The sequence below is a fragment of the Rhinolophus sinicus genome, linkage group LG04 (assembly GCF_036562045.2).
Source record: "Rhinolophus sinicus isolate RSC01 linkage group LG04, ASM3656204v1, whole genome shotgun sequence".
In the NCBI taxonomy this organism is placed as follows: Eukaryota; Metazoa; Chordata; class Mammalia; order Chiroptera; family Rhinolophidae; genus Rhinolophus; species Rhinolophus sinicus.
Window position 1 is genome coordinate 67,485,133 of NC_133754.1, and position 15,912 is coordinate 67,501,044.

General features: G+C 35.5%; 1 protein-coding gene across 1 annotated transcript in view; it reads right to left on the minus strand.

Annotated features, from left to right (window-relative positions):
• TNKS (tankyrase) overlaps positions 1-15,912 on the minus strand; it is a 191,699-nt gene that overhangs the window by 13,877 nt on the left and 161,910 nt on the right. The window contains exons 16-21 of the mRNA XM_019750527.2: positions 15,436-15,655; positions 15,028-15,137; positions 10,848-11,036; positions 8,752-8,989; positions 8,097-8,179; positions 53-173 (exon numbers count right to left, since the gene is read on the minus strand). Coding sequence (XP_019606086.2) covers positions 53-173; positions 8,097-8,179; positions 8,752-8,989; positions 10,848-11,036; positions 15,028-15,137; positions 15,436-15,655 — 961 coding nt within the window. The remainder of the gene's footprint in view (positions 1-52; positions 174-8,096; positions 8,180-8,751; positions 8,990-10,847; positions 11,037-15,027; positions 15,138-15,435; positions 15,656-15,912) is intronic.

Sequence of the window (15,912 nt, forward strand, 5' to 3'; positions counted from 1 at the left end):
CACTTAGCTTGTATCGCTAATTTGTGAAATTTATTTTTTCCTAATAACTTACCTTGTTGTCCACCTAAGAGTCTTTCTACTCCTTTGATTAGTTTATGGCGGTGTCCATATGCATTGATTCCTATTTCTTTCAACTCTTCATGACCCATATCAGCCAACACATCTAGTGTTATCTGAAAAACGAAACAAAATCAATTGGTCAATCTTTAACAGTTCCTCAGACAATAAAATCTCTTCTGTCTTCAATGTTATAAAATCCATTCAAATTAAGAAAATCCTTTTGCTTCCATTGTAAGCATGAACTTAATCTTCTTAAAGTTGTCTTGATAACTTTGTCAGCTTTTTGCTCACTTTAAATACTCTTTAATTTGCTTTTAGTCAATGGAGAATTAAAATGGGAGAAACAGTGTTATAGAAACATAAAATGATCTTTGCTATATTTCCTTTTGATTATTTAATTCTACCCCCTTTTGCTTCCCTCAAAAACAGTGGGAAGAACCAGTGGGAAGAACCAGTACCCTTAAAATTGGGAAACACCAGTTCCAGCGTCCAGCAGGTAGCAAGATGAATGGTAGGGGAAAGGGAGAGGTGATTAGCACAATGAAACAGAATGTAGCAAAAGGAGTAAGCAATATTAGGTAACGAGATTTATATAAAAACAAGGAGGAACTTCTCAGAGCTAAGAAAGAGTCAAACGTGGAAAATGCTTCGTTAGAAAGTAATGAAATTTATATCACAAGTATTTAGTTAGATTACAGACCATTTTATATAGAAACTATAATAAAGAATTCCAATATGGAGAAGAAAAGAGAGTAGATGGATTTAAAATTCTCATACTTAACAATTCCTCAAGCCTAACACACATTCTATTTTTGTACAAAATAGTGGTTTTTAATTTTTGGTTATTTATCCGTGTAGGTGGAGATGATTTCACCATGACTCCAAATTACCAAATTCTTTTGTAGACCAAAAGTAACTTTGACGCTACTGCCACCCAGTGGCAGTGTTTTGAATGTACACGGTGAAATCTTGGGTGACCTCATTTTTTGAGGGCTGAACATGCAATTTTCCAGTTTAGAAGCTGGCCCTGTGACAATCCAAATACTACTTCCCAATATTAGCTTTGATTTTCTCTTTCCTTGGGAAACTGAAAAATCCTTTTAAAGACACCCTTTTCCCAACTCAAATGAGATATTTTATTTTTTCTATCCATAGCTTCTCTACCTTCACACTTGCACGTAACGTTTTAAAAAACTGACAAATTAGGCCTGGAGCTCTGCTGATTTTTACTGTCAGGATGAAATATTATATAATGAGTCTGATCTTCTCAGCACAGAAGCATTCATCACTCAGTCTTTGGAAATAATTTACTATATTGCTCCTAAATGGCCATTTAAGAAATAATCGCTTCATTGCACAAAATGGGCAATTCACTTCCAATCACCCAAAGGAAGTTTTCAGCAGAGCTTTTAAAAAGCAACAGTTCTGAAATACACATCTTTGGGACAGAATAGTTCACAATATAACAGGAGCCTTTACATTTTTAGCTAGATGTGATTTTAATACAATCTGGAAACCAGGTACAGGGTTTACTACATTATGGATATCCCATTATTTTCCCCTCTGAATATTCTAAACTTCAGTTCAAATAAGGGTCAACACAAAACTAGGGTCTCTTATCTATGTGGTAGCTTTAATTCAAAGACTCCTTTAGCTTTTCTGAACTGACACATATAGTGCCTATCAGAAGCAGCAGAAACCAGGCAGCAAAACATCATATTCTCTCCAAGGTTCTAGAGAAGAAACGGTGAATGTAATATATTTGTTCATTATATAGCCCCAATCATAAAACGAATAGCTCATTTAATCCTCACAATGACCCATGAAGTACTGTTAATGTCCTTAGGAGGAAACCAAGGCTCAGGGCAGTCAGAAAACTCACACACAGAAGAGCTGAGATGTAGTGCCATTTCTCTTTCCTTAGCTTGTATGTCTCAAAAGACATGATTACTAGAAAGCTAATATAACTAAACATTAAATTTAGTTTCTTTGACTTACATGGTACCCACTTTGTCCCGTATTTATCAAGTTTTACCAATGGAAAAACCTTAAATGGCAAGCTAGAGAATTCAGATTTATGTTTATTTGTTCATTCATTCATACATGTTTAATGAGTATCTTCTATATGTTAGATATTTCCAAAAAAATAACTTTATTAAACATTTCATTTCATTCTGAAAACAACCCACGATAGCTCAGAAGGTTAAGTAACTGGTACAAAATGGTAGTACAAGAGTGGGGCCAGGAAACGAAGTACTACCACCAAAGTCCATGCTATTTCCTATACCAAGGTGATAAAAAGAAAACACAAAAACATGGTAAAGGCTGGGAAATGTTTTGGAGGAATCCCTATGGGAACTCTCAGGAAGGTTACCTACTTGGTCGAGGCTGTAAGTAGGGCTGGGGAGGAAGGAAGGACCAGGCAGGGAGTCAGGAAATGTTCTTAGAAGCAGGCAATAATTCAGCTAAAAGGTAGGAGTTAATCAGGCAGAGTTAAGAGGGAACAGTGTTTAAGACAATGCAAGGGAAAAATCAAGTAAGATAATATAGAATATTTGAGAGACACTAAGTCCGGAAGTTGAAAATGGTTAGAGTATGATGTTTATAAAGAATAACAGCAGGGACGGACAGAGCAGCAGGCCGAGGGCAGATCTCAATGGGCATTACACACCAGGGTAAGATACTATCTAAAGGTCCGAGGAAGCCTTTTCAGCAGAGTAACACAATCAAAGCTGTCTGAGACACGACATAATGCCAGTGGAGGCACTATGAAGGGCAGATTTGGAAGGGAACGCAACAGTGAATAAGATGATGGGAGTGGAGTGGGAGCAATGAATCGGAAAAAGCAACTTCAAAGGGAGAGAGGACAGGGCCCGGTAAAAGGAAATAGTTAAGAGGGAAAAAAGGTACAGGAGTAAAGATTATTCTAAAACTCTGAAGCTGGGTGAATATGAGATTATTGTATCAATAAAAGAAATTAAATATCTGGAAGTAGAGCAGTTAGATTTTAGACATGTTGCTCCAAGACTCAGGGCTTTTATACTGCTAGAAATATTTTTCTGAAAGTTATCATTAAATTAAATCATTAAAAAAATGTCTTAACTTAGTTATAGCCAGGAAATCACAAATTTGTTGGGCTAGTTATTTATATCTAGCACACATGAAAATCAAATTATAATCTTTAAAGTACAGATTATCCACGTATCAGCTGCATCTTGCAGCTAAAGCAAATGTTACTTCAAGAAAGGCTGCCACTTGTTTCTCAGATTTGCTCATTTTACCTAGGGTGGAGGGACAAATGAGAGGTTTAATGAAAAAGGCCTTTCTTTTTACTCGGGCTTAAAAGGTTGCAGGCTAGAGTAACAGTTATTAGAACTAACTGTACAGCCATGTTCACAATGAATTTACTTGAGCCCATGACTTTGTCTTTAAGAATTTGAAATAAAAATTTATGTGGTCACTTTTCATGAAAATATATAGGTTGACCATAAGTATGTCCACAAGGAATATTTCACAGTATTTATGTTCCAGGAATTTCAATATAAATCAAATCGGACATTCCCACAGAAAAAGTATTCTAGTCAGGAAGCTACATTATAAAGAAAGGGCCAAAGTGACACTAGTACTATATTTAATTAACTGTAAAGGACACAGGTATTTATTATTTAATATAGAACTTGGCAAAGTATATATGTCAAACAAGTCAAGTTAGTTAAGAGACTGCTGAGAGAGTAACTATGAGGAGGTGAGGTTATGACACTCTGAAGAAAGTTTTCCTGGGACCAGAAATAAAATAACTGCATTCCTTATTCCATTGGGAAAGAAGCATCCATGAGTAGGAACAGAAGCAGTAAGATATTATATGGCAAAGCATCTAAGGAAGCAGAATGACTCTCTGGCTTAAGCTAAACGGACGTGAATTAACTGGGTAGAACACAGGCATCCTCATTCCTTCCCTCACTACACAAATATCTTGAACATCATCACGTGTTATTAGCCTGATACAGAATATTAATAGGATAAAATTCTATGGGTAAGTTATGAAAAGGGTTACAAAATTCATTGCTCTATAACTGAAAGCTAATCAAGTAACATTTGCAGTTAAAATAAAAATGAACTTGATTGCTTGATGACTGGTCCAGACGACAAATGCAGTTCAATAGAAAGGTAATGAATATCATTTGTCTGGAGGAAAGGATCTGTACCAGGTAATATACATTATGTAGAATAGTCAACATATTGATAAAAAAAGAATATAGAAATTATTCTGGCAAAAAGAAAATCAATGGAACCATTTATTCAGAATAAAACTGCAGTGACAAAGATAAAAACGAAACAGATGAAACCAGGATAAGCTGTCATAAGGACCGACTAAGACTAAACACTTAAACTATTAAAAATCAATAAAATGAGATTAACCATGCAACAGGAAATCAGTTACGGAAATGCTAAGTATGTAAGGTAAAAAAAGAAAAAAAATTATGATGTAAACTGAAAGAGTAGAAACTGAAATCCTTTGAAAAACTTTCAGCAGTCACTTGGAGTTGTTTGAATTAGGGTCTTTGTTTTATCAGGCAAAGATGTATGAATCATGTGTGGACATAATTTGGGAAGAAGTGATAGGGCTGGAGTACGGCTACAGCAGAGGATAATGCTTTTAAACAGCTTTAATACCTTCAGTGATAAAATAATGGGGAAAAAGATTGTTATGATTTAGGATATTCTCATAAAAATTTTCCAAAGCATTGCTGTTTTCAGTTTTATATCCCACATATCACTGAAATCATGACAAAGAGACAAAAACTGATAGACATAGACAATAATTTTTTAGTGGTTACCAGAGGGTAAGGGGGAGGAGGGTGGAAGATGAGGGTAAACGGGGTCAAATATATGGTGATGGAAGAAGAACTGAATCTGGGTGGTGAACATACAATGTGATATATAGATGACGTATTACAGAATTGGACACCTGAAATCTATGTAACTTTACTAACAATTGTCACCCCAATAAACTTTAATTAAAAAAAAGAAATTTCCAAACCAGAGGGTGAATCAATGGTAGATGAAGCTTAAAGGAAAAGGAAATTATTATAGCAGTCTAAAGTCCTCACCACCAGTCAGAAAACCCGTCTGAAGTTTCATCAAAGCATATTTTAAAAATTGGCACAGAAATACAGTATTACTGGGAATTTTAACTATCTGGACATTTGAAAGTATTATATTTTACAGGTAAGGACAGTGATAGGGTAAACGCTTTACCCAATGTTATGCAACTTGTAAAAGGGAAAAAATAAGCAGAATTAAGGTCTTCTTTTCGTCCACTGCTATTTTTACTCAACTGTTTTGTTCATTAAGAGCATTAAAGATGAACTACAATAAACAATATAGACATTAGCTAAAAAAACAACAAAAAAGGTAAGATATTAGAAAATCTTAACAGTGTATGAGAAAAACCTGAGGTTTTAAGGAACTCCAAATTGACTATAAGCCTAAAAGAAACCAGAGTGGGGCAAAGAGGCTAGTGAAGAATTTGGAAACTCTGTCCATATAAAGAATTGAAAAAGAAGATATATTTATCCTAAAATAGAAGAAACTTTGTAGAGGTGGGCAGTTGGAAGGGTTAGTCCATGATAAGTTGACTAGGTCTTAGAAATATATCTAATGAAGAGCTACATTATGTTGTAGTGAGCTGAATGGTGGACCTCAAAAATGTATGTCCACGTTCTAACCCCCAAACCTATACAGGATCTTATTTGCCAAACTTTTGCTACATCTTTGCAGATGTAATTAAGTTAAGGATCTTAAGATGAGGAGATCATTTAGGACTACATGGGTAGGCCTTAAATTCCATGCAAATGTCCTTATAAGAGACACACAAAAGAGAAGACAAATGCAGAGAAGGCACCCTGAAGATGGAAGCAGAGATTGGAGTCATGTAGCCACAAGCCAAAGGGGCCCTCAACCACTAAAAGCTAGAAGCATGGGACAGATACTCCCCGAGAGCCTTTGTAGGGAGTAGAGCCCTGCTGACACCTTGATTTTGAACTTCAGGCCTCCAGGACTGTGAGGGAATAAATTTCTGTTGTTGAAGATACCAAGTGTGTTGTAATCTAGTAGGCAGCCCTATGAAACTAATACATATGCAGACAAGCGATAGATTTCTGTGCAAAACAGGGTAAATATAAACATAAGATCAATGGATAATACTTGGGGGCAGATGATGGCACATGTCAAATTACAAACATTTTATTATACCTGCCCAAATTGTAACACATTCTTTTCCCATGTGGATGTTAAAATGGTAATTCCTATATCTAGAAGAAGGGCTTGATAATCTAAGGACCTTTCCCATTCTACGATTCTATGTATATAAATAGTTAGTTTAAAGTCAGGAACCTATTATTCATCTTTAATCTTTTTTTATTGAGACATAATTGATATATAACATTAATTTCAGGTGTTCATGATTCAGTATTTGTATATATTGTGAAATTATTATTCAATATTTAACATTGACCATGGTAATAAGATCAAATAGTAGTAAGTTAAAAACTTATTATCCTGTATAAAAACGGAATAACAAAGAGAAGGATCTTAATTCACAAACACCCTAATGATGACTACATACTAAGACCTTCACAGACACTTAACATGTATCCAAAAACTAAGATAGGTCTCTTTAAGTATATTGCCAAGTTTTGCTTCAACATTTTAGACTCTAACCAGACAGCAAAAACTTCAAAAAGGGGCAATTTAAAAAAGGTATACTGTCCACGTATTAGTTTGTTCCAATTTAATGCACAACTGCTTAATGAAGATATTGCTAAATATTTAACACAAAAATTTCTCATTGATTTCAAGTAGCAGCTAGTCACATCGATAATGAAGTTTTGATTATTCTTACTTTGTAGTATAAATTGAAGTCGGGGAGTATGATACCACTAAGCTTGTTCTTTTTTCTTAGGATTGCTTTGGCTATTTAGGGCCTTTTGTGATTTCATACAAATCTGATGATTTCTGGTCTATTTCCTTAAAAAATGCCATTGGGATTTTGATGGGGATTGCAATTGAATTTGTATATTGCTTTGGGTAATATGGCCATTTTAACTACTGTATTTCCCTGAAAATAAGACCTAGCCAGACAATCAGCTCTAATGTGTCTTTTGGAGCAAAAATTAATACAAGCAAGACCCAATCTTATTTTACTATAAGACTGGGTATAATATAAGACTGGGTATTATATAAATATAATACCCAGTATAATAATCATATAATATAATACCAGGTCTTATGTTAATTTTTGCTCCAAAAGACGCATTAGAGCTGATTGTCCAGGTAGGTCTTATTTTTGGGGAAAACATGATATATTGATTCTTCCAATCCATGAACATGGAATATCTATTTGTTTGTGTCTCTTTCAATTTCTTTTAATGTCTTATAGTTTTCAGTGTATAGGTTCTTCACATCCTTTGTTAAGTGTATTCCTAAGTATTTTATTATTTTTGTTGCAATTGCAAAAATAACTGTTTTTTTTTTCATTTCTTTTCATGAAATTTCATTGTTAGTATATAGGAATGCAATGGATTATTGCATATTGATTTTGTATCTTGCAACTTTACTGTATTTGTTTGTTTCTAATAGTTTTTTTGGTGTAGTCTTTAGGATTTTCTATATAAAGAATCATGTCATCCGTATAAAGTGACAAAAAATAATAATGAAATGAATAATAGTTCCAACACTTTTTGGAAACAAAATAATGAAGATTTTGAAAACATTCTTTTGAGATAGTTCATGGCCTAAGTTTTGACATGTAATAAAACATATAGACCCAGACTGCATATAATGATATAACAAAATAATAAAGACTCCTATCACCTGTTAGGCACTTTTGGGGACAGGTATAAAATACTGGATTCCCTTGGCTTCTTTAGGAAATTGTTGTGGGTTTTAAAAATAGCGGTTAAAGCAAAAAAGAAATGAGTGAAAAATAACTCAATATTTAATTAAAAAGACTCAACTACATAAAGAGAGCTTACCTGTTCTGTTTCAAAGATGTCCCGAAGGTGTTCAAGACCAAGGCTTTTTAGGAATTGGCTGATATTCATGTCAAGACCCGCAACTAAAACAGACATATATTAAAGTTTCTCAGAAAACAGTTTATCAAGATAACGGAAGTTCTAGTGTTTCTCAAAGCCACGGCTCTATGACATGCTTGGCTGTTCAGATGATTTTCCACAGTGTAAAATAATCGTAAATTTCATTCAGATGCTTCACGTTATTTCTGAATTTGGTTGAGAAGTAAAAGGAGAGTTTATCTTTATGAAATCAGTAGTATTTTTACTGTGAAATATTTAACAGTGGATATAAAATTCCGATTTACCTGCTATCATTTCAGTTTTCATTCCTTACATCTCTCAGTTTTTTCCTGATGTATTTCAGGAATAAGACTCACTCAGTAGTTCAATAAGACACTACAGTAGGAAATGCATGTACTGGGATATACATCAGAACAATGTTGAAACCAAGAAACTTATTCTATTAAGATGTATTTCTTGTAAGTTGTTGTGTAGATGAAAACTTACAGATAAGGTGTCTGTGAGGTGTTCACAAATTACCAGTAGAAAAAAGTGACTCTGTAATTATAAAAACAAAAGCCAAGAACCACACACGCTTTTCGTGGGATATACTCACCTTCTCCTTCCTTCCTTTCTGTGCCCGCAGCGCCATCCCCCGCGTTGGACGCTCCTCCTACTGCCAATTCTGCTAAAGGGCCGGTGAGGTTATCTATGCTGCTGGCAGCGGACAGGCAGGATGGGGTGGATGCTGGTGAGATTAGAGAGGCACTTACTACGGTAGCCTGAGGTTTAAAACAGGTCGGTAAGGCCTCTGGAGGCATGGCATCTATCAGCAAAGCTCTGATATCGTCAGCCTAAAAACAATAATAAAAAAAACAGAAAAATATTACATTTTAAAGTAATAAGTTTTTTACCAAGGACCAAGTGCTTTGTGAATTTTTTCTTTAATAAATGCCTCATTATCTATTTGTTTTTAATAATCTTTTCTTCTTTCCTTCTCTGATCCACAGCTCCAAAGAGTTTCAGAAGTTCCAGCAGTTAGAAATGAGAAACAATGTAATTAAACAAAAAATTCATTTTTTTGAACATTTAATGTACAGCTTGGTGACTATAGTTAAGAATACTGTATTATGTACTATTATGCTGAAAGTAGATCATATTCTCACCAAACACACACACCCACAAAGAATTATGAAAAAAACATCTAACAATGTGGACTATGTTGCTTACTCAAAGTGCTTTTTTAACAGTAAGTGAAAAGTGTGCACACAATTGTTCATACTGATTTCATGTGCACTTAAAGGAGATGTAAGTTAATAAAGATTTGAATTGAGTTAAAAAATGAAATATTTCATCTTTCATTAAAAAAAGAACATTTCAGAGTGTTGATTTTCAATCTCTTCTTTAGAAGGAGTTTCCATATTTGTTTACTGTTTTGTTTATGCTTAAACAACGACAATAACTTTTGTTCAGTTATTTAATGCACACTTAATTTAATGTACAATTAAAAATGGAAAGGCATAGAACTTTAACTTGGCTAGCTTATTCATGAACTTCATAGTTTGTTAGGCATAACTGAGATTAGGGGATGTGGGAGATAGCCTCCAAAGACAGCCAGCCATTAATTCCTTCCTCCACGTACACGCATGACACTCCTTCCATCAAGAGGTAGTTGTCTATTTCCCTTCCCAGGAATCTGGGTTGCCTGTGAGTTGCTGTGACCAACAGAATGCAGAGGAAGTGATGTTTTGAGGCTTCTGGGCCAGGCTGTCTAAGATTGGCAGCTTCTACTTTTTCTCTCTCAGCAGCCATCGTCTCCTCTGTGCTGTAAAGAAGTTTGCGGTACTGAGTGATGGCATACTATGAGAGAGTCCCCATAGGAGGAAAGGCCATTTAGACATGGCAGCCTCAGCTGAGGTCCCAGCTGAGGTACCAGGTAAGTGTACAAATAGCAGAACTACCTACCTGAACCCAGTCAACGCACAGAACTGTGAGAAGTAAGAAATCACTATAGTAAGCCACTCACTAAGTGTTTATTACTTAGCATCAGACATATGAACAGAATGTATTTCTGGCTTAAAAAATTATAAATTATTGTGTGTGTGTGTATGTATATATATATATATATATATATATATATATATATATATATATATATGTGTGTGTGTGTATACAGTAACTCTCTGATTTTCAGAAGGTTCAGGGAAGATGATGCTGTGTTTAATTTTGTAGTTAAATAATATTTAACCACAACAACTTAATTCTTGGTTTTGAAAATATTTCTACAGTATATCAATTTATTTTTCCATCTTCAGAAGAGTAATACATTGGCCAGTTCATTGTTCTTTGACGATCTCAAAGCCTCAGGTAAACTATCATGAACATCAGTTCTCTACAATAATATGCAAATATAGAAGGTGTGAGATATTGCACTAAATGTAATTCTTTTAGGATATACTACATATGTGTTTTTCTATGATTCATCTTTCTCCTCCAAGTTAAGTATGGCAAAATGAATTAAGCTAACTTACTACTTAACAGAGTTTTGAATTATATAAAAAAAGCAAATTTAAAAAATTTCAGAAGGAAGGAAATTTGTTTTATTCTAAGTGACATTTGCACTACTAAAGCTAAAGCTGTTAAGCCCTGGGATTTAATGTCATCTCTGAAAGTATAATAAGCAATTCTGAATATTTTGAAATCAGGACTTACTGTTGCCAGATCTAACGGTGTCTGACCTTCTTGGTTCTTCATAGTTGGATCTGCACCATGTGCTAGGAGGAGGGCACATAACTGCGTCCTTCCCTTTTGGGCTGCTTCATGAAGAGGAGTAAATGCCCACTTATCTGTTGCATTTACACACGTGTTGTATTTTATCAATAATGCTGCTATGTCCACATGCTGAAGAAAAACAAAAGAATGAGAAGAGTTAAGAATGAGATGATTTGGTAAAGTTCCATCACATATACTTGCTTTTATTTAACATTTCATTCCCTTTACGTCACTATTCTCATTCTTACTAGAAGTTTATTCTGTAAAAAATATTTATCCCACCCCCTCCCTGTATTTTGGACTCCATCTTTCCTTGCCTCTTCCAAAATATCAGTTTCAGAATTATTTTTCACCCTGTAATTCTAATTATTCATGGGAGCATTTAAAATTTTTTATTCAGCCTTCTAACATGTTTGGGTCTCTTTGAAAAACAAACACATAAAATGTAACTGTGACCTGACTCCAAACCTCCTATTAATGGTCTAATCTGTCTGCCGAACTTCTCAAACAAGCATTCTATACCTACTGCTTCTCTTATCTTTCCATTTCTCTTCTAACCCATTGCAATCTATCTATTTATTGAAATACTCATGTCAAAGCTTCTCAATGTTCTTTCTTCAGCCTTTGGGAAGACAACACACAACCAAACAGTACCAAATGTAGTACCAATCAACAGAAATTGAGTAGCGTAAGTTTAAGTAGGAATGAAGCTATAAGAAAGATAAGGTTCACTTGGGGTACATAGCTTTTGAAGTAAAGTACCAAAGTAGTGATGCTTTGTAAATGGTCTGACACAAAAGACACAGACAGGAGGGCGTCATTTATTTGTTCACTTCTTCTCTTACCCACTCACCCACCAACCAAACATTTATTGAATAACCACCTAAGTGCCTGGCACCACTGGGGCAAAAAAGGCATACAGAAAGATAATCACCAGGGGTTTGATGAAACCTTGAGAACGGCATTTTGGAAAGGAGAGTGGAAGACAAAAGGGGCAATAAGAACTGCAGAAGAACTAAAGAGAGGCAGGACTATGAAAAACAAGGTAGGAGAAAGTTTCAGGGAGAGTAGGTTCTTTCAAATAACAAGTTCTGTATAGCAAAAGGTTTCAGCTTCTTCCCAAAAGTCCTTATAAAATAAGCTTAAGACTATGCAAAGGTAATGCTGATACGATTAGGCTTTTGAGAATAATAAAAATAACTTTATTCTTATAAACACATTTAGGGATACTAGTTTGGTTACCACTAAAGTATTTCTGAAATCCATTTCAACTCCAGTATTCTATAATTTTGTGCAATTGGCACATCTGTGTTCTTTATGAATACATTTCCTGGCATAACTTGATTACTTTTGATAATTAACTCTTATAGTCACACAACAGCCTAGCCAACTGTCCCCCGTGTCTTTCCTTAAGGAAAGAAGAGTCTGTAAGACTGTGCCTTTCTGGGACTCTGTTCCATCCTTGTGTTTACACCTTATGTCTCTCTGTCTGGTCCCCAAAAGATGGTTTGCAGCCAAAGACGGGTAAGATATCTCACAGGAGATACAACCTAAGCCAGGTGGAACCGAGTGGGGACCCCCGATGAGCTGCCTTAGAAAAATATGGGAAGGGGCCTTGCCTCCCCTTTCCCCTGCCTGGGAAAAGCTGTTGCCGGCTCTGCCTTTTCCCTGGCACCTGTTTGTGAGAGAAGTCATGAGGACAACAAAGATCAGTTCTCTCCACTTATCTCAACGGAGCTGTTACAGTATGAGAGACTTGACCCTGAAAAGGTACATACCTTGGGTAAGACATCATGGGACCTTGTGCTTCGGCTGTTTATAGATAAAGGGTGATTGGAATAAACATTTTTCTGCTATGATGTATGAGTCTCACAGACCGTGTAAGAAACAATGTTACTTTCTTGTTTTTGTATACCTATCAATAAAAACCTTCAGTCAGTCTTATTCTGGGCTCCAGTCCTCAGACTGAGAGACCCCTGGCCTTCGGAGAGATTTAACTGCATTAAGTCTCTGTTTCTTTCTTTCTTAAAAACTTAACCCAAACCGCCCCTTCTTGCACCCTCACTGCCCGTGTTGTGCTGGACGCGACAAACTCTGAAGCACATTATCTGCTAAGAATATTTCTAACTTACGCTGTTGCTCAACTACAATATATTGAGTCATGTGAAGCTGACTTTCATGAGAATGGGAAGAGATGAGGAAGGGAAAGACAGAAATATCCCAAGATGGGATTTAGGGCATTATTTCTTCCTATTGTCCTTAAGACAGTCTTCGCTCTCTTGGATACTTCAAAAAGAAAAGGCACTTTTTTCTAAGGTAGTATTAAAGCTTTTAAAAAATATAATACAAATTCTTATTAATTTTAGGAAAGGTAATTTCAGAAAACAAAGAGAAGGAAACTTATTAGAAAAATACAAATCAGATAACTAAAGCTTCCAAATTGACTTTGACAATATAAAGACAAAAAAAAAAGGAGCATAATTAGATTAGGGCTTCTGAGAACAGGCTGTGTTTTGTGATCTTTTTGGGAATATGACTGATACACTATCATTATAAAATTGATCTTCAAACAAAAGCTAAAAATAGGTACCATCTGTGGTACTATCAAAATCACTTAAAACAAAACCTAGTAATTTATCTCCCTTATTCAAAGGATATATGTTGAAAAGAACAGCTATTTTTGTTCAGTTAATCTAAAAGCATGGAATAATTTGAAGCTTCTCCATAGTAAGGTTATAGGATATTTAAATTGTGTTTCTGATGATTAATTTTATTCTCTTCCTACGTATATTGGCAGAATAACAATTTGGTAGACTAATTTGTACAGGCTTCCAAAATTAGACCAAAGAAAATTATGTGTGTGTGTAAAATAAATTACATATATGGTATATACTATTAAACTTTTTTTATATTGAATTCATAGTTTATGCTTGGAGAAGCCAATTACATGCTTTTTAAATTTGCTGAGAAACCTCTAAAAGAGCAATAAAGAGAAAGGAGTATATTACTACCCACGTATGCTAAAATCACAATTCTTAGTCTTTTGAATAGCTGCACCACTGGGGCAAAAATGGGAACTGAAATTTAAGGCTGACAAATGCAATAAACAAGCTAGAGCCCAGCTCCATACAATATATGAACAAAGTATTGAACTAGAAGGTCTAGAAAAGGAACTGAGCTCTTGGAATGTTCCCTGGAGACAGAGTCCACTTAACATGGTTTCAGAACCCAGGTGCAACACAAAATGCTTTAAATGATAAATACAATGTAAAAAGACTACGAGGGCCTGAATTTAATGAAGGGCAAGGAAGAAGAGAGTAAGAGAATACGGAAATCATGGTGACTAGTTTTTACTTGTAGTTTGTCAGGCTTTGGCAAATGCAGAAACTGTCCTCATCAGTAGTGATTCCCACTGTGAGAAGCTCTCTGGTGTGTACAATCTGGCATCTGCAGATTGTTACAGTCAAATAGGGACTAAGTGGATGAACAGACAAGCGCATGAGCTTTCATTTTATTCCTGTGTGATTCATTAGGCTTGAAGTGGGCCTTGGTGACTCCCAGGCAGTCAGTTTCAGCACATGGCACCACAGCTGTGGAGTCCATTCCCCTTCCTCTCCAGCTGTTGCTTACAGTTACAGTGCTTTGAGAGAATGACTCTGGCCTTTCACTGCAGGGCTTTAGCTGGTCATTCACACTCTAGCAAATGATATGTAGTAACAGCTCAACCATATACTTGAATGTTTTTAAAAAGTTGACGATCAACAGAAGCAACCACAATCCCCATGTCTAAAAAGAAGCCTCCTGGCTGTTACAGTTTCTAAAATCTACTTGAGGTAGAGTTAAGATTTATTACCTGGATCAATCAATATTAACTGAGCAGCCATTACACACCTATCATTGTGGTAGATAATGTTGAAGAGACCAAAAAGCTACAAAAAGCATGGTACTTGGCCAAGATAGTTAAGCTTAACTGGGAAGGCTAGAAACATTCTGAATAGAAGATTATAATTGTGCTCAATCACACTATTGGTTAGATATCTACTTACTCCTGCATAGTATATATTTAATAAAGCAGTAAATGCCAGTGAAGTTTTCTAGACTTGAACTTTAGCATGCTTACCCCATAGGATGCTGCATTATGAAGAGGAATTAAACCACCTTTGTCTTGGGCATTAACATCTGCTCCATGCTCTAGAAGATATTCAGCTACTTCCAGGTTATTGTAGCCTGCTATTAAGAGTGAAAAAAGGCAAACATGTCAGCTTAAAAGAAAAAATAGTGTGTGTGTGTGTGTATAAATAATAAGGACCAGAAAATGTTAAAGTTCAATACTTCTTGCTTCATAAGCTAATACTATTATCACATAATTAAAAGCCTTTACAATAAGAAATTATATTAAAAAATTATGTCAATCAAAAGCATTTTACTAAATAGTACTTGTTATGCTCAGCATTTCTTTCATCTCCTGGTAATTTGTATTAGGTATCAAAGAAAGGACTATGAGACTTGAAGTGCTGGTGATGCTTACCTGCCAGGTGCAGAGGGGTTGAGTTTCTGCCCTGGGTGTCTCTGCAGTTGATATTCTCCGGAGTACAGAGCTTCTGCACTCTTGCCAGGCAGCCCTTTTTGGCAGCGTCCAACAAGGCAGCATCTCCTCTCAGTAAGTCCTGAATATCTGTGTCTCCTTCTTTTACCAAATCTAAAGGGGTATTTCCATCTCTGTTCTTTTTAGTTGGATCTGCTCCATGCTGCAAAGAAGAACCAGTACGTATTTTCTATAGTATCTTTCTTAAGGTTGTTCGTTTATTTTTAACTTCACCTTCACTCATCCAAGGAAAGATGTCTATGCTACATGTATTTTGAACAACAGAGGCAATACCTTGTTCAATTTTGCAAATTCCCTACATAGCAATGAACTGGATCAGTTTTCTATCTACTTCTCAACAAAAGCCCCAACCCTCAGGATCAATGGTGACGGTGAAGTGGGGAAAGCTGTTGAGTATGT